The sequence below is a fragment of the Girardinichthys multiradiatus genome, chromosome 12 (assembly GCF_021462225.1).
Source record: "Girardinichthys multiradiatus isolate DD_20200921_A chromosome 12, DD_fGirMul_XY1, whole genome shotgun sequence".
Lineage (NCBI taxonomy): Eukaryota > Metazoa > Chordata > Actinopteri > Cyprinodontiformes > Goodeidae > Girardinichthys > Girardinichthys multiradiatus.
In genome coordinates, this window is record NC_061805.1 from 11,115,050 (window position 1) to 11,130,602 (window position 15,553).

Consider the following 15,553-nt stretch of genomic DNA (forward strand, 5'->3'; position numbering starts at 1 on the left):
GCTCTCAGTTCTTGGTTCTGTGCCTCTTCCTCTTTCTGACCCTGCATTAATCAGCAGACAGTCCCCCCATTGTGAAGTGAAAAGGAACTGACTATCTGAAGAGTTTAAAACACGTGTGTTCAGGGCACACTATGATTATAATAATAACAAAAATTATTAGTTTTTTTTCTTTCAAACCTTTTTATCTTTTCAGAAGAAACTGAACACTGTTCTTTCTGGCTGCAGACAGGAGTCTAAATGAAGGAGAAATACACAGAGATGCATTTAATGTAACAGTCTAAAGGGTCATGAAATGACTATTGATCATATCAGCAGCTTGCTTACTAGCAGAGAAAGATCAATCTCTTTAAAGAGCATTAGTCATGTAGACTTGATTTCTGATATTTGCAAATGATATGGAGTATGTGCCTACACTGAACTACCTGAAGGAAGCTTAGCAGAGAGACCTCAGAATATGCATCTGTGATCCTCAACGGCCCAAGGCTCGGAATAACATTAATTCTTAGTCTGCGCTCCACATACAGGTCCTTCTCAAAAAATTAGCATATTGTGATACAGTTCATTATTTTCCATAATGTCATGAAGAAAATTTAACATTTATATATTTTAGATTCATTGCACACTAACTGAAATATTTCAGGTCTTTTATTGTCTTAATACGGATGATTGTGGCATACAGCTCATGAAAACCCAAAATTCCTATCTCACAAAATTAGCATATCATTAAAAGGGTCTCTAAACGAGCTATGAACCTAATCATCTGAATCAGCGAGTTAACTCTAAACACCTGCAAAAGATTCCTGAGGCCTTTAAAACTCCCAGCCTGGTTCATCACTCAAAACCCCAATCATGGGTAAGACTGCCGACCTGACTGCTGTCCAGAAGGCCACTATTGACACCCTCAAGCAAGAGGGTAAGACACAGAAAGACATTTCTGAACGAATAGGCTGTTCCCAGAGTGCTGTATCAAGGCACCTCAGTGGGAAGTCTGTGGGAAGGAAAAAGTGTGGCAGAAAACGCTGCACAACGAGAAGAGGTGACCGGACCCTGAGGAAGATTGTGGAGAAGGGCCGATTCCAGACCTTGGGGGACCTGCGGAAGCAGTGGACTGAGTCTGGAGTAGAAACATCCAGAACCACCGTGCACAGGCGTGTGCAGGAAATGGGCTACAGGTGCCGCATTCCCCAGGTCAAGCCACTTTTGAACCAGAAACAGCGTCAGAAGCGCCTGACCTGGGCTACAGAGAAGCAGCACTGGACTGATGCTCAGTGGTCCAAAGTACTTTTTTCGGATGAAAGCAAATTCTGCATGTCATTCGGAAATCAAGGTGCCAGAGTCTGGAGGAAGACTGGGGAGAAGGAAATGCCAAAATGCCAGAAGTCCAGTGTCAAGTACCCACAGTCAGTGATGGTCTGGGGTGCCGTGTCAGCTGCTGGTGTTGGTCCACTGTGTTTTATCAAGGGCAGGGTCAATGCAGCTAGCTATCAGGAGATTTTGGAGCACTTCATGCTTCCATCTGCTGAAAAGCTTTATGGAGATGAAGATTTCATTTTTCAGCACGACCTGGCACCTGCTCACAGTGCCAAAACCACTGGTAAATGGTTTACTGACCATGGTATCACTGTGCTCAATTGGCCTGCCAACTCTCCTGACCTGAACCCCGTAGAGAATCTGTGGGATATTGTGAAGAGAACGTTGAGAGACTCAAGACCCAACACTTTGGATGAGCTAAAGGCCGCTATCGAAGCATCCTGGGCCTCCATAAGACCTCAGCAGTGCCACAGGCTGATTGCCTCCATGCCACGCCGCATTGAAGCAGTCATTTCTGCAAAAGGATTCCCGACCAAGTATTGAGTGCATAACTGTACATGATTATTTGAAGGTTGACGTTTTTTGTATTAAAAACACTTTTCTTTTATTGGTCGGATTAAATATGCTAATTTTGTGAGATAGGAATTTTGGGTTTTCATGAGCTGTATGCCAAAATCATCCGTATTAAGACAATAAAAGACCTGAAATATTTCAGTTAGTGTGCAATGAATCTAAAATATATGAATGTTAAATTTTCATCATGATATTATGGAAAATAATGAACTTTATCACAATATACTAATATTTTGAGAAGGACCTGTAGATTCCTGCAGATCAAAGTCCTACATAGACCACATTTATCCAAACAGCTTTCCAAAATGTTTCCTGGTAGACTTTTAGGGGTTGTCCGAACTTATTTACTTTGTGGACAAAGATATTCCAGATGTCTGAGGTTTGCCATACACAAGTCCAGAACCAATTCCTGCATTATTTGGTGTTGCCCCCATTAAAGCCAATAAACATAAAATATCTTCAAGCTTGGAGGCTTATTTTCTTGAATTAGAAACAAAAGAACCCAACATCTTTATTTCAACCTGTTACAGGATATAATGAAATATGTCCAATTATAAAAGATGCAATTGACCTGCCCACCCACTCCCATTGTATGCTTTCAAAAAACTCAATAGAGATGGAAAACTGAGAAAAAAAAAGTTTTTTTTCCTTTTTTAAACAAAATGAAAGATCTTTGCGCTGACTCAAGAACTCCTGTAAGGTTTTATACTCCAGACCTCATTGGATCCAACACTACAAATAAGACGACTAAATGCATGCCAGAATCTTTGCACTGTTTATTATACATTTACTAAAATATGTACAAAAATATAAACATTTTACTTATGATTAAGGGAAACTTTACAATTTAGTGAGTTAATCATGTTTCTTTTCTTCTTGCTTTTAATACAGACAGACACACAAAGCGAAACCCATAAAATATTTGAAATGAATAGAAGACAAAAGTATATAAAGCAGCCAAAATATTGAACACTGTCACAGAGTTCAGGCATATTCACATCCCTTGGTGTGGCACTGCGGACATCAGGTCAGACTCAAACACAATTGCATCGTTTTGGAACATATATATCAGATTTGTTTTGTCTCCGCCCGTCTATTCTTTTACACAGCTGAGGAGTACTAAATCTAACTGCTTGCCTCAAAACACCTCTATACAGAGCAGACCTCAGTTTAATAGCAAGTTATGTACTGCATGACCTGAACGCTAACGGACGTGGTGTCGCACCAAAGATCATTTAAAGACTAAAAGTCGAAGAAGTAAAATGTTTCGTTTACAAACCAAATAATCGCTCGTTTTTCTGTGGTTGGATGCCCACCGCTTTTATCAAACTGCTGCAGTGACTGATGCAGGTAAATAAAGCTGAAGTAACCTCAGGTGTTGGTAGAATAATGGCAAAAGGGTTTGGCTTGAGATCTGCATTAAACTGAATCTCGGTTAAAGTGGGTGGGTACTCCATGCAAAGTCCCTCCTGTGTTGTTCCCAATCAGGATAAACCAAAACATCAGCAGCAGCTGCACGGCTTCCAGGGTGTCACCAGAGGTGTCTATTAGACTGCCACAGTGGCTGAAGGCGTCTGGTGTGCTAATGTGTGGCAGTGACTGAGGGCTCTTCTGTGGCCCTGGGTCATTGCATCCCAAACCACTGCTCCTGATCAGCCCACTGAGCAGCTTCACTGTCACTGCCCTCGAGATCTCCATCCTCCCCACTGCCCTCCATGTCATCACCATCCAGCTCCACTGTGGCATCTGTGGGGCTCTCCTCCTTCTCCATCTTCTGCATTCCCTCCAAAGACTTTTGGTCATTAGGATCCAAGCTAAAAGAAGAACAGAGTCAACTACACAAGCAATTTAAAAAACTTTTGAGTTCTAGTATCTCCATTTAAAAAAGGGCTGAAAATTTTTGGTTTGGGTAAAAAAAAAATTACCTCAATGCTATGCTGTACTGGTCCATGGCCTCTTGGTAATCACTGACAGACACCAGGAAATCTCCCAGCATTCTGTGCAGGACACAGTCACTTTGATTGGCCAGGGCATTCCGTAGGAGAGCAATCCCTTCATCATATTTCTGTTCCCGATCTTCACAAAAAAAGAAATGTTTCATTTGTATTTAGACAAATTCTTCGCCCACAGGTAAAAGAGAAAAGACTCATGAAGCCCGTTACGCTCCAAGTTAATTTAGTTTTCTTCACGCAATCTAAAGTTTGTGTTGTTACTGGTACTTACTGAGCAGTTCGGCCTTTTTCACCACAGCCTTGGTGTAGTCGGGTCTCTGAGCGAGGGCTTTGTCCAGCAGGCCTTTGGCCTTTTCTTGAGTCACAGGGTCTTCCAGGCACACAGTGGCAAGGATGGTCAGAGTCTGTGCATTGGCCCCCAGAGTCTTATAGATATTGTTTGCCATCCCCATAGCTTCTCGAACCCCATTGGAAGCCAGGTAGCAGTCGATCAGACCTGAAGTTATTCACACGCCGGTTAATGGATGCAGATCAGATATACAGGTCCTTCTCAAAATATTAGCATATTGTGATAAAGTTCATTATTTTCCATAATGTCATGATGAAAATTTAACATTCATATATTTTAGATTCATTGCACACTAACTGAAATATTTCAGGTCTTTTATTGTCTTAATACGGATGATTTTGGCATACAGCTCATGAAAACCCAAAATTCCTATCTCACAAAATTAGCATATCATTAAAAGGGTCTCTAAACGAGCTATGAACCTAATCATCTGAATCAACGAGTTAACTTTAAAAACCTGCAAAAGATTCCTGAGACCTTTAAAACTCCCAGCCTGGTTCATCACTCAAAACCCCAATCATGGGTAAGACTGCCGACCTGACTGCTGTCCAGAAGGCCACTATTGACACCCTCAAGCAAGAGGGTAAGACATAGAAAGAAATTTCTGAACAAATAGGCTGTTCCCAGAGTGCTGTATCAAGGCACCTCAGTGGGAAGTCTGTGGGAAGGAAAAAGTGTGGCAGAAAACGCTGCACAACGAGAAGAGGTGACCGGACCCTGAGGAAGATTGTGGAGAAGGGCCGATTCTACTGCGGAAGCAGTGGACCTGCGGAAGCAGTGGACTGAGTCTGGAGTAGAAACATCCAGAACCACCGTGCACAGGCGTGTGCAGGAAATGGGCTACAGGTGCCGCATTCCCCAGACCTGGGCTACAGAGAAGCAGCACTGGACTGTTGCTCAGTGGTCCAAAGTACTTTTTCCGGATGAAAGCAAATTCTGCATGTCATTCGGACATCAAGGTGGCAGAGTCTGGAGGAAGACTGGGGAGAAGGAAATGCCAAAATGCCAGAAGTCCAGTGTCAAGTACCCACAGTCAGTGATGGTCTGGGGTGCCGTGTCAGCTGCTGGTGTTGGTCCACTGTGTTTTATCAAGGGCAGGGTCAATGCAGCTAGCTATCAGGAGATTTTGGAGCACTTCATGCTTCCATCTGCTGAAAAGCTTTATGGAGATGAAGATTTCATTTTTCAGCACGACCTGGCACCTGCTCACAGTGCCAAAACCACTGGTAAATGGTTTACTGACCATGGTATCACTGTGCTCAATTGGCCTGCCAACTCTCCTGACCTGAACCCCATAGAGAATCTGTGGGATATTGTGAAGAGAACGTTGAGAGACTCAAGACCCAACACTCTGGATGAGCTAAAGGCCGCTATCGAAGCATCCTGGGCCTCCATAAGACCTCAGCAGTGCCACAGGCTGATTGCCTCCATGCCACGCCGCATTGAAGCAGTCATTTCTGCAAAAGGATTCCCGACCAAGTATTGAGTGCATAACTGTACATGATTATTTGAAGGTTGACGTTTTTTGTATTAAAAACACTTTTCTTTTATTGGTCGGATGAAATATGCTAATTTTGTGAGATAGGAATTTTGGGTTTTCATGAGCTGTATGCCAAAATCATCTGTATTAAGACAATAAAAGACCTGAAATATTTCAGTTAGTGTGCAATGAATCTAAAATATATGAATGTTAAATTTTCATCATGACATTATGGAAAATAATGAACTTTATCACAATATGCTAATATTTTGAGAAGGACCTGTACTCTCCTCCCAAAACAACCAGACCATCAAAGTGTATTAAAGAAAAAACAAAAAAAGACATACCTTCGTAGCAGTCGAGTCTGCACGGGGCTAACCGCATGGCCTCTCTGAAATGGATGATTGCTTCCTGAACCCGGCCCATGTTTCTCAGGGCTGCCCCCTTCAGGAGGAGAGCCTGGACACTGTTGCTGTTCAGCTGGATGGCCTTGGCCCCAAGGTAGAGGGCCCTGGAATAGCGCTTGCTATAAAAGCTGTGGCAGCTGAGCAAAGCATACAAATTTAATGACTTATACCACCCAACCAGAAAGCAATGTCACCACTAAGTGAAATAATAACTTGTAAAAGTCTCTCTGTCCCTCTAAAAGTATATAAAATACAAGATAATTTAGTTGAAGACCGAGACCCAGGCTTTTCATTCTAAGACTCACCCAGAGATCACCCAGGGTTCAGCGTGTTGGTCAGAAATATTAAATAATCGCCCTCCAAGGACTTCAACATCTTCCAAGTGTCCCTCCCGGGCCATTAAATAGCCATAAACATCCATCCCTGTAAGTAATGAAAAGCAAATAGTTTTATGTTTCTATGTAAATGTAAAATACAGCAACTGGTGGTGATGTCATGAAACTATATTTGTGAATAAATGCAAGATTTAACATTTCATCACAAATGCTTCGTCATAAGAAAATAACCATGGGAAGTCTCGCCTTTGATGAGGTATGGGTCCAGCATCTGAGCTTGTTCAAATTTAAGAATGGCATTTTTGGTGTCACCTGCCCTGAAATGGACATCTGCCAGGCTCACCAGGAGATCCGCATTGTCCCGCAGCAGAGACTTCTTCTCCAAAGAGCTGAAGCAGAACGGTTTAGGTATTATTGTAAGGAACAAGGGGGGTGAGGGGTGTATAGCATCAAAACTGTTCTCACCAAATAGTGTTGATGGCTCTTTGGTTGTCCCCTGCATGTATAAAGGCATATGCTTTGATCCACACCGACAGCCAGTCCAAATTAGGAAGACTCTGAATCACATCCATAGTCATGGAAGCCACCTCTGCTCCTTTAACTGACAGAGAAAGAAGGCCTGGAAGAGAAATACACATTTTTATTTTATATTCCAGGTTAACTGGAATAAGTAATCAACTAAATCCCAGCAGGTAAATGTAAAACTAATCGTCCTGGTACAAAATAATCTACTTAGTGAAGTGCACCAGTCCCTCCTGCAGCAAAAGGCCCACTGCCCTGTATTTCGTAGTTCAGATGGTATGGGTGGGGTGGAGGGGGTTGTGTCCTCTTCTTGTATGTGGGGTCACCAGCATTTGGATCGGCTGAGCGGCGGTGGTAGAGTTGAGCTGGATAATGTTTCTCCCTGGGCTATCGATGCAGTGATGTGGTGTGTTTGTGTGGTTGGGGGGGCTTGGTGGGGGACGCTGGCCCCGAGTGCTTGCCGCTGGCCGGGGACCTCTTGCCAGGTGAGTTTATCCCATCTTGGTGTGGGGTTGGGGGTTCCGTTGTGGGTGCGGTGCTTGATGGTGTCTGCCCTGTTACCCCTGTGGGCGGCGGCTGGGGTAACTTTGCCTGGGGCCCTTGCCTTGCCACCACGGTGCGCAGTATGGTGGGGGCAGGATTCGGCAGGGTTGCCTGGAGCAGGGCTGTGTGTAGAGCTTAAGCTGTGTGGCTGTGGCTCCGTCGGCTTTTCGGGGATGCAGCTCACCTGTGGGGGTGTGCCCCTGTGCTGTGGGGAGGGGATTCATGGCATTTGGGTTCGGCGGCATGTGTTCAATATGGGTCCTGGTTGGGGGTGGCCCTGTGGGAAAATTCATGTTGGGGTTCATTGGGGGGGGGGGGCTCATGGGGTTAGGATCGGAATTCCTTGGAGGTCATCCTGTGGCGGCTCTGGTTGGCGGGCTAGTTTGGACCATGTAGACCCCTCTTTTGTACATGGCGCCCTCTCCGGATGAGGATCGGGGTCGTTGGGGACTGGGGTCGGGGCGGGGGGTCGGGGTCCGAGCCAGGGTTGCTCAGGTTCAGGCACCAGCCCAGCCTGTCTCCACCCCAGAGGGAAGGGGACCACCTCCTCAGTGCGGGGACTGGTTGCCCCCATGAAGTGTCGGCACCTGGACCTGGGAGTATAGAGTATGTATTTTGTGTGAGTGAGTGTACGACTTCCATTGTTGTTTGACTTTACGTTGGGTGTGTGGGTGTGAGTGCTTTTGTGTGTACGCATGAGGGTGGGAATGTGCGATAGTGGCTGTGTGCCTGTTTTTTGTCAGGTTGGGTCTTGGACTGCTCCCTCTCCTGGATCGGTTTAGGCACCCCATCAAATGTGGGGCCTATTTCCTCCCCGCCACACTACTTGCCGGTGATCGGTGTTTCTGACACCAGGCCGGCAGGTGCCCGCTGTTCTCACTCCTGGTGGCTGCTTGCTGGGGCCTGGACCCCTAGGGTCTGTTGGGCCTCTGCTTGGGGAGTGATATGTCCCGGGGTCCATGTTCTATATTGAGCCGCATTCATCACTAAATATATCTTGCATTCATAAGCACTGAGCACTTTTTGGTAAAAAAAAGCTTTTAATATATGTACAATTAGGTGTTAGGAGTAAGTGTTCTTTCTTTCCTCCATTCTTTTCTCCTTCTCTCCCCTTTTCCTTTTTGCCCCACCTTTCTCTCTTTCGTGCTTCTTATTTTTTTCCTTTCATTTTTGTCTCCGTGTCCGTAACAATTGAAATAATCCCAAAGCAGTTTCCAACAAAGTTTCTATTATAAATATCAAGCAGAGCTTTAAAGCGTTAGCCATAATGCTCCACTTGTGAAAGTAAATCTGTTGGGCTTCTTCTTGGCAATCAGACAAGAATTCTGAGCGCAATTCCGCCGGACAGGACATGGTTAAAAAAAAAAAGAGTTCAGATGGTATTCTAAGGACTGCAAACTTTTTTCCTCAAAATGTAACAAACACTTCAATTTAAGTTTCATGAGACCACATGTCATGTCTCCACAAGTGAGGTCTTTGTCCCTGAGGGCTTTTGTAAACAGTAATCTGCCTTTCTGAGTGGCTTTTGGAGTAATGAGAAGCTGCTTTTGTACTGGGGTTGATACACATTTCCCACCAAAACTGGTTTACCTCTGGGACGCAGAACCAGTCTCCTTCTTGAACAGTATGATGGCTGGACATTTCCATGATGTTTGTACCAACGTGGTTTGAACAGATGAACGAGGCACTTTCAGGTATCTGGAAACTGAACCCGATGTTGAACCAAACTTGTGGAGCTCAGTTCTCTCCCTGATGTCTTTGCTGAATTCTTTTGATTTTTCCATAACGTCTCAATTTACCGTATTTTCCGCACTATAAGGCGCACCGGATTATAAGGCGCATAGAATAGAAGCTACTGCAGTCAAACGTTTGACTGGGGTTGCGTTATGCATCCACTAGATGGAGCTGTGCTAAAGAGAATGTCAACAAAACAGTCAGATAAGTCAGTCAGTCAAACTTTATTAATACATTACAAACCAGCGTTCTGATAACTCCATTCACTCTCATGGTAAGGTCTCCTCTACATAGAATTCTATTGAATAGAGCCAACCGCACGTTAGGAATGCATTGGAGTCTATGAAGTTGAAATCAAACGTTAGTTAAAATGTGAAAGGGAACTTTTCCCTGATTCAGTAAACACGTAAAAGAAACAGTTTTATGCACTAAATCAAACGTTAGTACATTCACAATATAGTAGCGTTAACTGTTGAATTCTCTCGCTGCTGCTCTATTCCCATGTTCGACTGCGTAGCTGACAGCCTTGAGTTTGAACTCAGCATCGTAAGCGTGTCTCTTGAAAGGTGCAATTTTGGGGTCGTTATACACACACAAGTGGTGTTGGACTAGGAGTAAACACAGTACAGGTGTTTACCGCTATTACTTCGGCGACGCCCCTGACTACGGTAGCCGTAATGCTGCAAGCGGTGCGGCTTTGTAGTTTACCAGTCGTACTGAAACATTTTGACAGAGCGCCGTGTACAACCAGTATGGATCAACCAATTAACCAATTGATCCATATATAAGGCGCTCCGGATTACAAGGCGCACTGTCATTTTTTGAGAAAATTAAAGGTTTTTAAGTGCGCCTTATAGTGCGGAAAATACGGTAACTCAAAATCTTAGTGTATATAAACTTTTAAGACTTCTCATTGTTCTGGCATTTAGCAAATAAAAATGATTTGTCATCCCAACTGACCTCAAACTGGAAATATTAGTCTGATTTAATGTCAGTGAAAAAAGAGCTATGTGTTTTTATGATATGCACCTACTTATCTGGTTTCAACTGCATGTGATGTTTGTAGGTGGATTACAGAGTAGGTGGCTGTGCATACCGATTATTGCATCCAAGGCAAGAGGACACTGTCTGAGCACCTCTTTGTAGCTCGTCACGGCAGAACGTTCTTGACCGGCTTTCCTGTACAGATTAGCCAGCATCATGTTGATCTGAGGACAGCAGGAATAACACAGCATCCAATTTGAGTCACTATTACATGAAAAAGCAAAAATACACTGTCAAGTCTGATGCAAATGTATTTTATTTTTTGTTCATATCATGAGCTCTGCTCCTTTCTTATGTGCCTACATTTCTGACAACAATAAAAGCATTTTGGTACTTTGACGTTTTTAGTCTTAAAAGCTAAAACAAGGTTTCTGTCACACAAACTTTCATGGACTTTCCAAAAGTGTACTTTGTTCTAGGGCGGAAACGATTCCTCAGATAATTCCAGTAACTCAAGTACTAAAATTCCTCCAGGCTTTGTTAAAATCTGTTGAACTATTCAGCACTGCAAAACTGAGTTATATTCCATAGTAGCACGTCCTCGACGCTGCAACACCTGAGCAGGAGACATCCACTGCAGAGGCGGACCCTCCCAGCCCCCAACTCCCACGATTACGTTGTACTTTTAGCATCAACCTGCGCTTCAAAAACACCCCAGAAAGTCAGATTTAACTGATGGAACACCTCTGTAAAGAACTGATGTCTGCAGAAGGAGACCATGGTGTGTGCCACGAAACTGGCAGTGAAGTTTGATTCATAAAAGGCAGTATTTATTATGCCTGAATTTAAATATGGTCGGTAAAGTGGAATTAATTTTTATTCCTCGTCTGTTTTTGCTCTAAAAAAACAAGAGAACTCACTACCAGGGTTCAGTTTTACCTGGATTACATGAGGGTTTAATGTCAAAAAATCTCTTTAAAAATCCAGAATGCAATCCACAAGAAACACTTTATGCACTTTTTTGTTTGTGACCATTTTCACTACAGTGGCAGATAGCAGCACTGTATGGATGTTACATCAACCAGAAAGTTGACATAAAGCTTTTGACATGTTGATGTTAGATGTTGACTCAGTTGAAAGACCACTACTGTACCTTTGGAGTTCTTTGTCTTGATGCAATCCCATCCAGCACAGCAATAGCATCTTTATCCAGTTTCAAAATGGTGTAGCATTCAGCTATCTTGTACTTTACCTCTATCTCTGATGGCAAACTCTGAAAGAAAAAAGACCCTGTTGAATAAGCTTTAGTCAGGAACCCCAGAGCCCAACATCGCATCTTTAGGACAAGGAGATCAAAGGTTTATTTTAACTGCTGGTAAACATAATTAGAAATTCAGGGCAGTATATCACAGAGCACAACTGTGATACTTTAAGGTATTATTAGATATCAAAACAGGGAATTTTATATCCATATTATAACACTGGCAATTTTTTATTGCACATTTGAATAATTACTAAACAGGAACACACAAAAAGCACTGAAAATTCATCAGTTTCCTTTAGTCTAGTTGACACGTCAGACACTAAAACACAATCAGCAACATCTATGCATACATATAGCGACAACTAGAGACGCACCAGCTAGAGTTTTTGTGACCAATTTCCAGTCTCCATGCATGAAACGTTTTCACCTGCCAATACAGATTTCTCTCCAAGAACTACAAGTAACAGCATTCAAAATATTACCTTCTAGCTGTCCTGCCATGAGTGGTCAATAATCATTTATATCTGCAGCAGAGGCACCATAAATAGTAACTGTAAACAGCCTGTGTGTATTCCCCGGTGAATGATTATTCTTACCTTGCCTGAGATTTCCAAAAGGCTTCCAACATTTACAAATCCAGCATTTTCCATGACAGACTGAGGTTAAGAGCTCAAAAGAATAAAGCTGAGCAAATCTGCTGAACTCCTTTCAGCCTTCCCGTTGTCTGAATAAGCACTGCCAAGGTTCTTTCTCGAATCTCATGACCAGCACCTTCCAAAGTTTTGCTCCATGTCAATATGCCTCCACAGAAAATACAGCTTCTTATAAAATATCATCTTTTCCGTTTTTAATCCTTTTTATTCCACTTTTAAATACCTCAATGATTCTGAAAATATTAGTGAGCTAGAACTTTCAACACACAAAACACCTATTACTCATAATAATAATAATGCACAGGAAATCTAAAGTGGTGACGGCGTACAATAAGCTGCTTTATAGATGTCACGAAGAAAAAAAAAACAACAACCTGTGCCTGAATGTTGGCTGCAGCTCCACCAGTAGAAGAACGAACTTTGGATGTTTTGCTGAGAACCTTCTTCTGCTGCAGGGCCATGCTGTATTTGCAGGCAGCATTACGGTATTCCTTATCATGAAAGATGGCATCAGCATGATAAACCAAGAGCTGGTACTTCTGGGCTGGTGAGAACAGTTCTCTGGAATCGCACACATCCAGATTAATTCACAATAAATCAACTACAATAAATTGTGAATAAATAAATATATATACACTAAGTAAAACACATATTGACTATTTACAGACAGACTGATGTTTTAAAGCCTGTTCTTCTGTTAATTATGATGATTTCTTGCTTACAGCTAATGAAAACAAGACTTTTAAGATTAGAATATCAGACCAATAAAAAACATTTTTAATGCAGAAATGTGGGCTTAATGTACAGTATGTTTACCTCCTGCATAAAGGTTTAGAAAGGTACTTTTTATCTGACTAACAAGCCTCATCCGAACGCATATTCTACCTTATTAAATAATTTATATATATATATATATATATATACACACACACACACACAGGTCCTTCTCAAAATATTAGCATATTGTGATAAAGTTCATTATTTTCCATAATGTAATAATGAAAATTTAACATTCATATATTTTAGATTCATTGCACACTAACTGAAATATTTCAGGTCTTTTATTGTCTTAATACGGATGATTTTGGCATACAGCTCATGAAAACCAGAAATTCCTATCTCACAAAATTAGCATATTTCATCCGACCAATAAAAGAAAAGTGCTTTTAATACAAAAAACGTCAACCTTCAAATAATCATGTACAGTTATGCACTCAATACTTGGTCGGGAATCCTTTGGCAGAAATGACTGCTTCAATGCGGCGTGGCATGGAGGCAATCAACCTGTGGCACTGCTGAGGTCTTATGGAGGTCCAGGATGCTTCGATAGCGGCCTTTAGCTCATCCAGAGTGTTGGGTCTTGAGTCTCTCAACGTTCTCTTCACAATATCCCACAGATTCTCTATGGGGTTCAGGTCAGGAGAGTTGGCAGGCCAATTGAGCACAGTGATACCATGGTCAGTAAACCATTTACCAGTGGTTTTGGCACTGTGAGCAGGTGCCAGGTCGTGCTGAAAAATGAAATCTTCATCTCCATAAAGCTTTTCAGCAGATGGAAGCATGAAGTGCTCCAAAATCTCCTGATAGCTAGCTGCATTGACCCTGCCCTTGATAAAACACAGTGGACCAACACCAGCAGCTGACACGGCACCCCAGACCATCACTGACTGTGGGTACTTGACACTGGACTTCTGGCATTTTGGCATTTCCTTCTCCCCAGTCTTCCTCCAGATTCTGGCACCTTGATTTCCGAATGACATGCAGAATTTGCTTTCATCCGAAAAAAGTACTTTGGACCACTGAGCAACAGTCCAGTGCTGCTTCTCTGTAGCCCAGGTCAGGCGCTTCTGACGCTGTTTCTGGTTCAAAAGTGGCTTGACCTGGGGAATGCGGCACCTGTAGCCCATTTCCTGCACACACCTGTGCACGGTGGCTCTGGATGTTTCTACTCCAGACTCAGTCCACTGCTTCCGCAGGTCCCCCAAGGTCTGGAATCGGCCCTTCTCCACAATCTTCCTCAGGGTCCGGTCACCTCTTCTTGTTGTGCAGCGTTTTCTGCCACACTTTTTCCTTCCCACAGACTTCCCACTGAGGTGCCTTGATACAGCACTCTGGGAACAGCCTATTCGTTCAGAAATTTCTTTCTGTGTCTTACCCTCTTGCTTGAGGGTGTCAATAGTGGCCTTCTGGACAGCAGTCAGGTCGGCAGTCTTACCCATGATTGGGGTTTTGAGTGATGAACCAGGCTGGGAGTTTTAAAGGCCTCAGGAATCTTTTGCAGGTGTTTAGAGTTAACTTGTTGATTCAGATGATTAGGTTCATAGCTCGTTTAGAGACCCTTTTAATGATATGCTAATTTTGTGAGATAGGAATTTTGGGTTTTCATGAGCTGTATGCCAAAATCATCCGTATTAAGACAATAAAATACCTGAAATATTTCAGTTAGTGTGCAATGAATCTAAAATATATGAATGTTAAATTTTCATCATGACATTATGGAAAATAATGAACTTTATCACAATATGCTAATATTTTGAGAAGGACCTGTATATATATATATACAATTGCTGCCATGACAATAAACACAAAGAGTATAACATACTGCCCTCTATCTTGGTAAATAATTATTACAAGCCGCTAATGTTAAAATAAACCGCTTTAAAATATGAGGACTTAAAACATCAACAATACCAATGACAAAAGATCATGGGTGTTTTAACTGCTGGAGACACCGTTACATGCCAGAGCCTATATTCGACTATGTGTTGGAACTAGATACGCCATCGTGATTTATAATAATTTATCGACCAAATTTCATGAGGTAATATTCAAAGCAGAGCTGCGTGAAAGTTACAACCATTACTGTTAACCCTTGTTAGCTAGTTAGCGTTAGACTGTCACCATCAGGAAGATAAAACGTGACAATATTGGTATGGAAGCCCACTCATCAGGAACTAGACGGGCCCACACTGATATTATTACTTACGGGTTGTTATTACTCATCGTCAGCAACAAACTGCTCAATATGCGGACATTAGAATAAAGGCCGGCTGCAGCCATATCCCGAACATGATCCACTACATTCATTTTGGATAAGAGCAAGGGCTTGTTGAACCTTTCCGCGTCCAGTTTGAAGTTTCAGTCAGTAAACAGCTAAAAGCGGCTAGCATCCGATGTATTAAATATGGCGCCGCGCTGCCTTCCTTCCGCGTTCAGCTGCCTTCAGGTACTCCACACTAGCTCGTCTTTTTCTACACCACAAGAGAAAATATGACGTCCTTAATATTTCGTTTGCAATTTGCAATTTGTTTTTAATAACTTTATTGTTGTCATATTTTCTTTGTTTTCTAAGTTTCCTCTCTGTTTTAGTAATGAAGTTAGGAGATTTTAAGCTATATTTCCGATAGCTTTGAACGCATCTAGAAATTATGACCGCTTTTGAGCGA

The 15,553-nt window shown here is 42.5% G+C and overlaps 1 protein-coding gene across 1 annotated transcript; it reads right to left on the bottom strand.

Annotated features, from left to right (window-relative positions):
• Positions 1-2,636: 2,636 nt before the first annotated feature.
• anapc7 (anaphase promoting complex subunit 7) lies at positions 2,637-15,313 on the bottom strand. The gene is made up of 11 exons (XM_047380203.1): positions 15,094-15,313; positions 12,482-12,668; positions 11,344-11,463; positions 10,303-10,414; positions 6,873-7,026; positions 6,654-6,796; positions 6,378-6,495; positions 6,013-6,209; positions 4,108-4,332; positions 3,810-3,960; positions 2,637-3,698 (listed from the first exon to the last, which is right to left on the bottom strand). Exons 1-11 carry the CDS (start codon positions 15,192-15,194, stop codon positions 3,509-3,511), a joined length of 1,698 nt encoding a protein of 565 aa, XP_047236159.1. The 5' UTR covers positions 15,195-15,313; the 3' UTR covers positions 2,637-3,508.
• Positions 15,314-15,553: the final 240 nt, after the last annotated feature.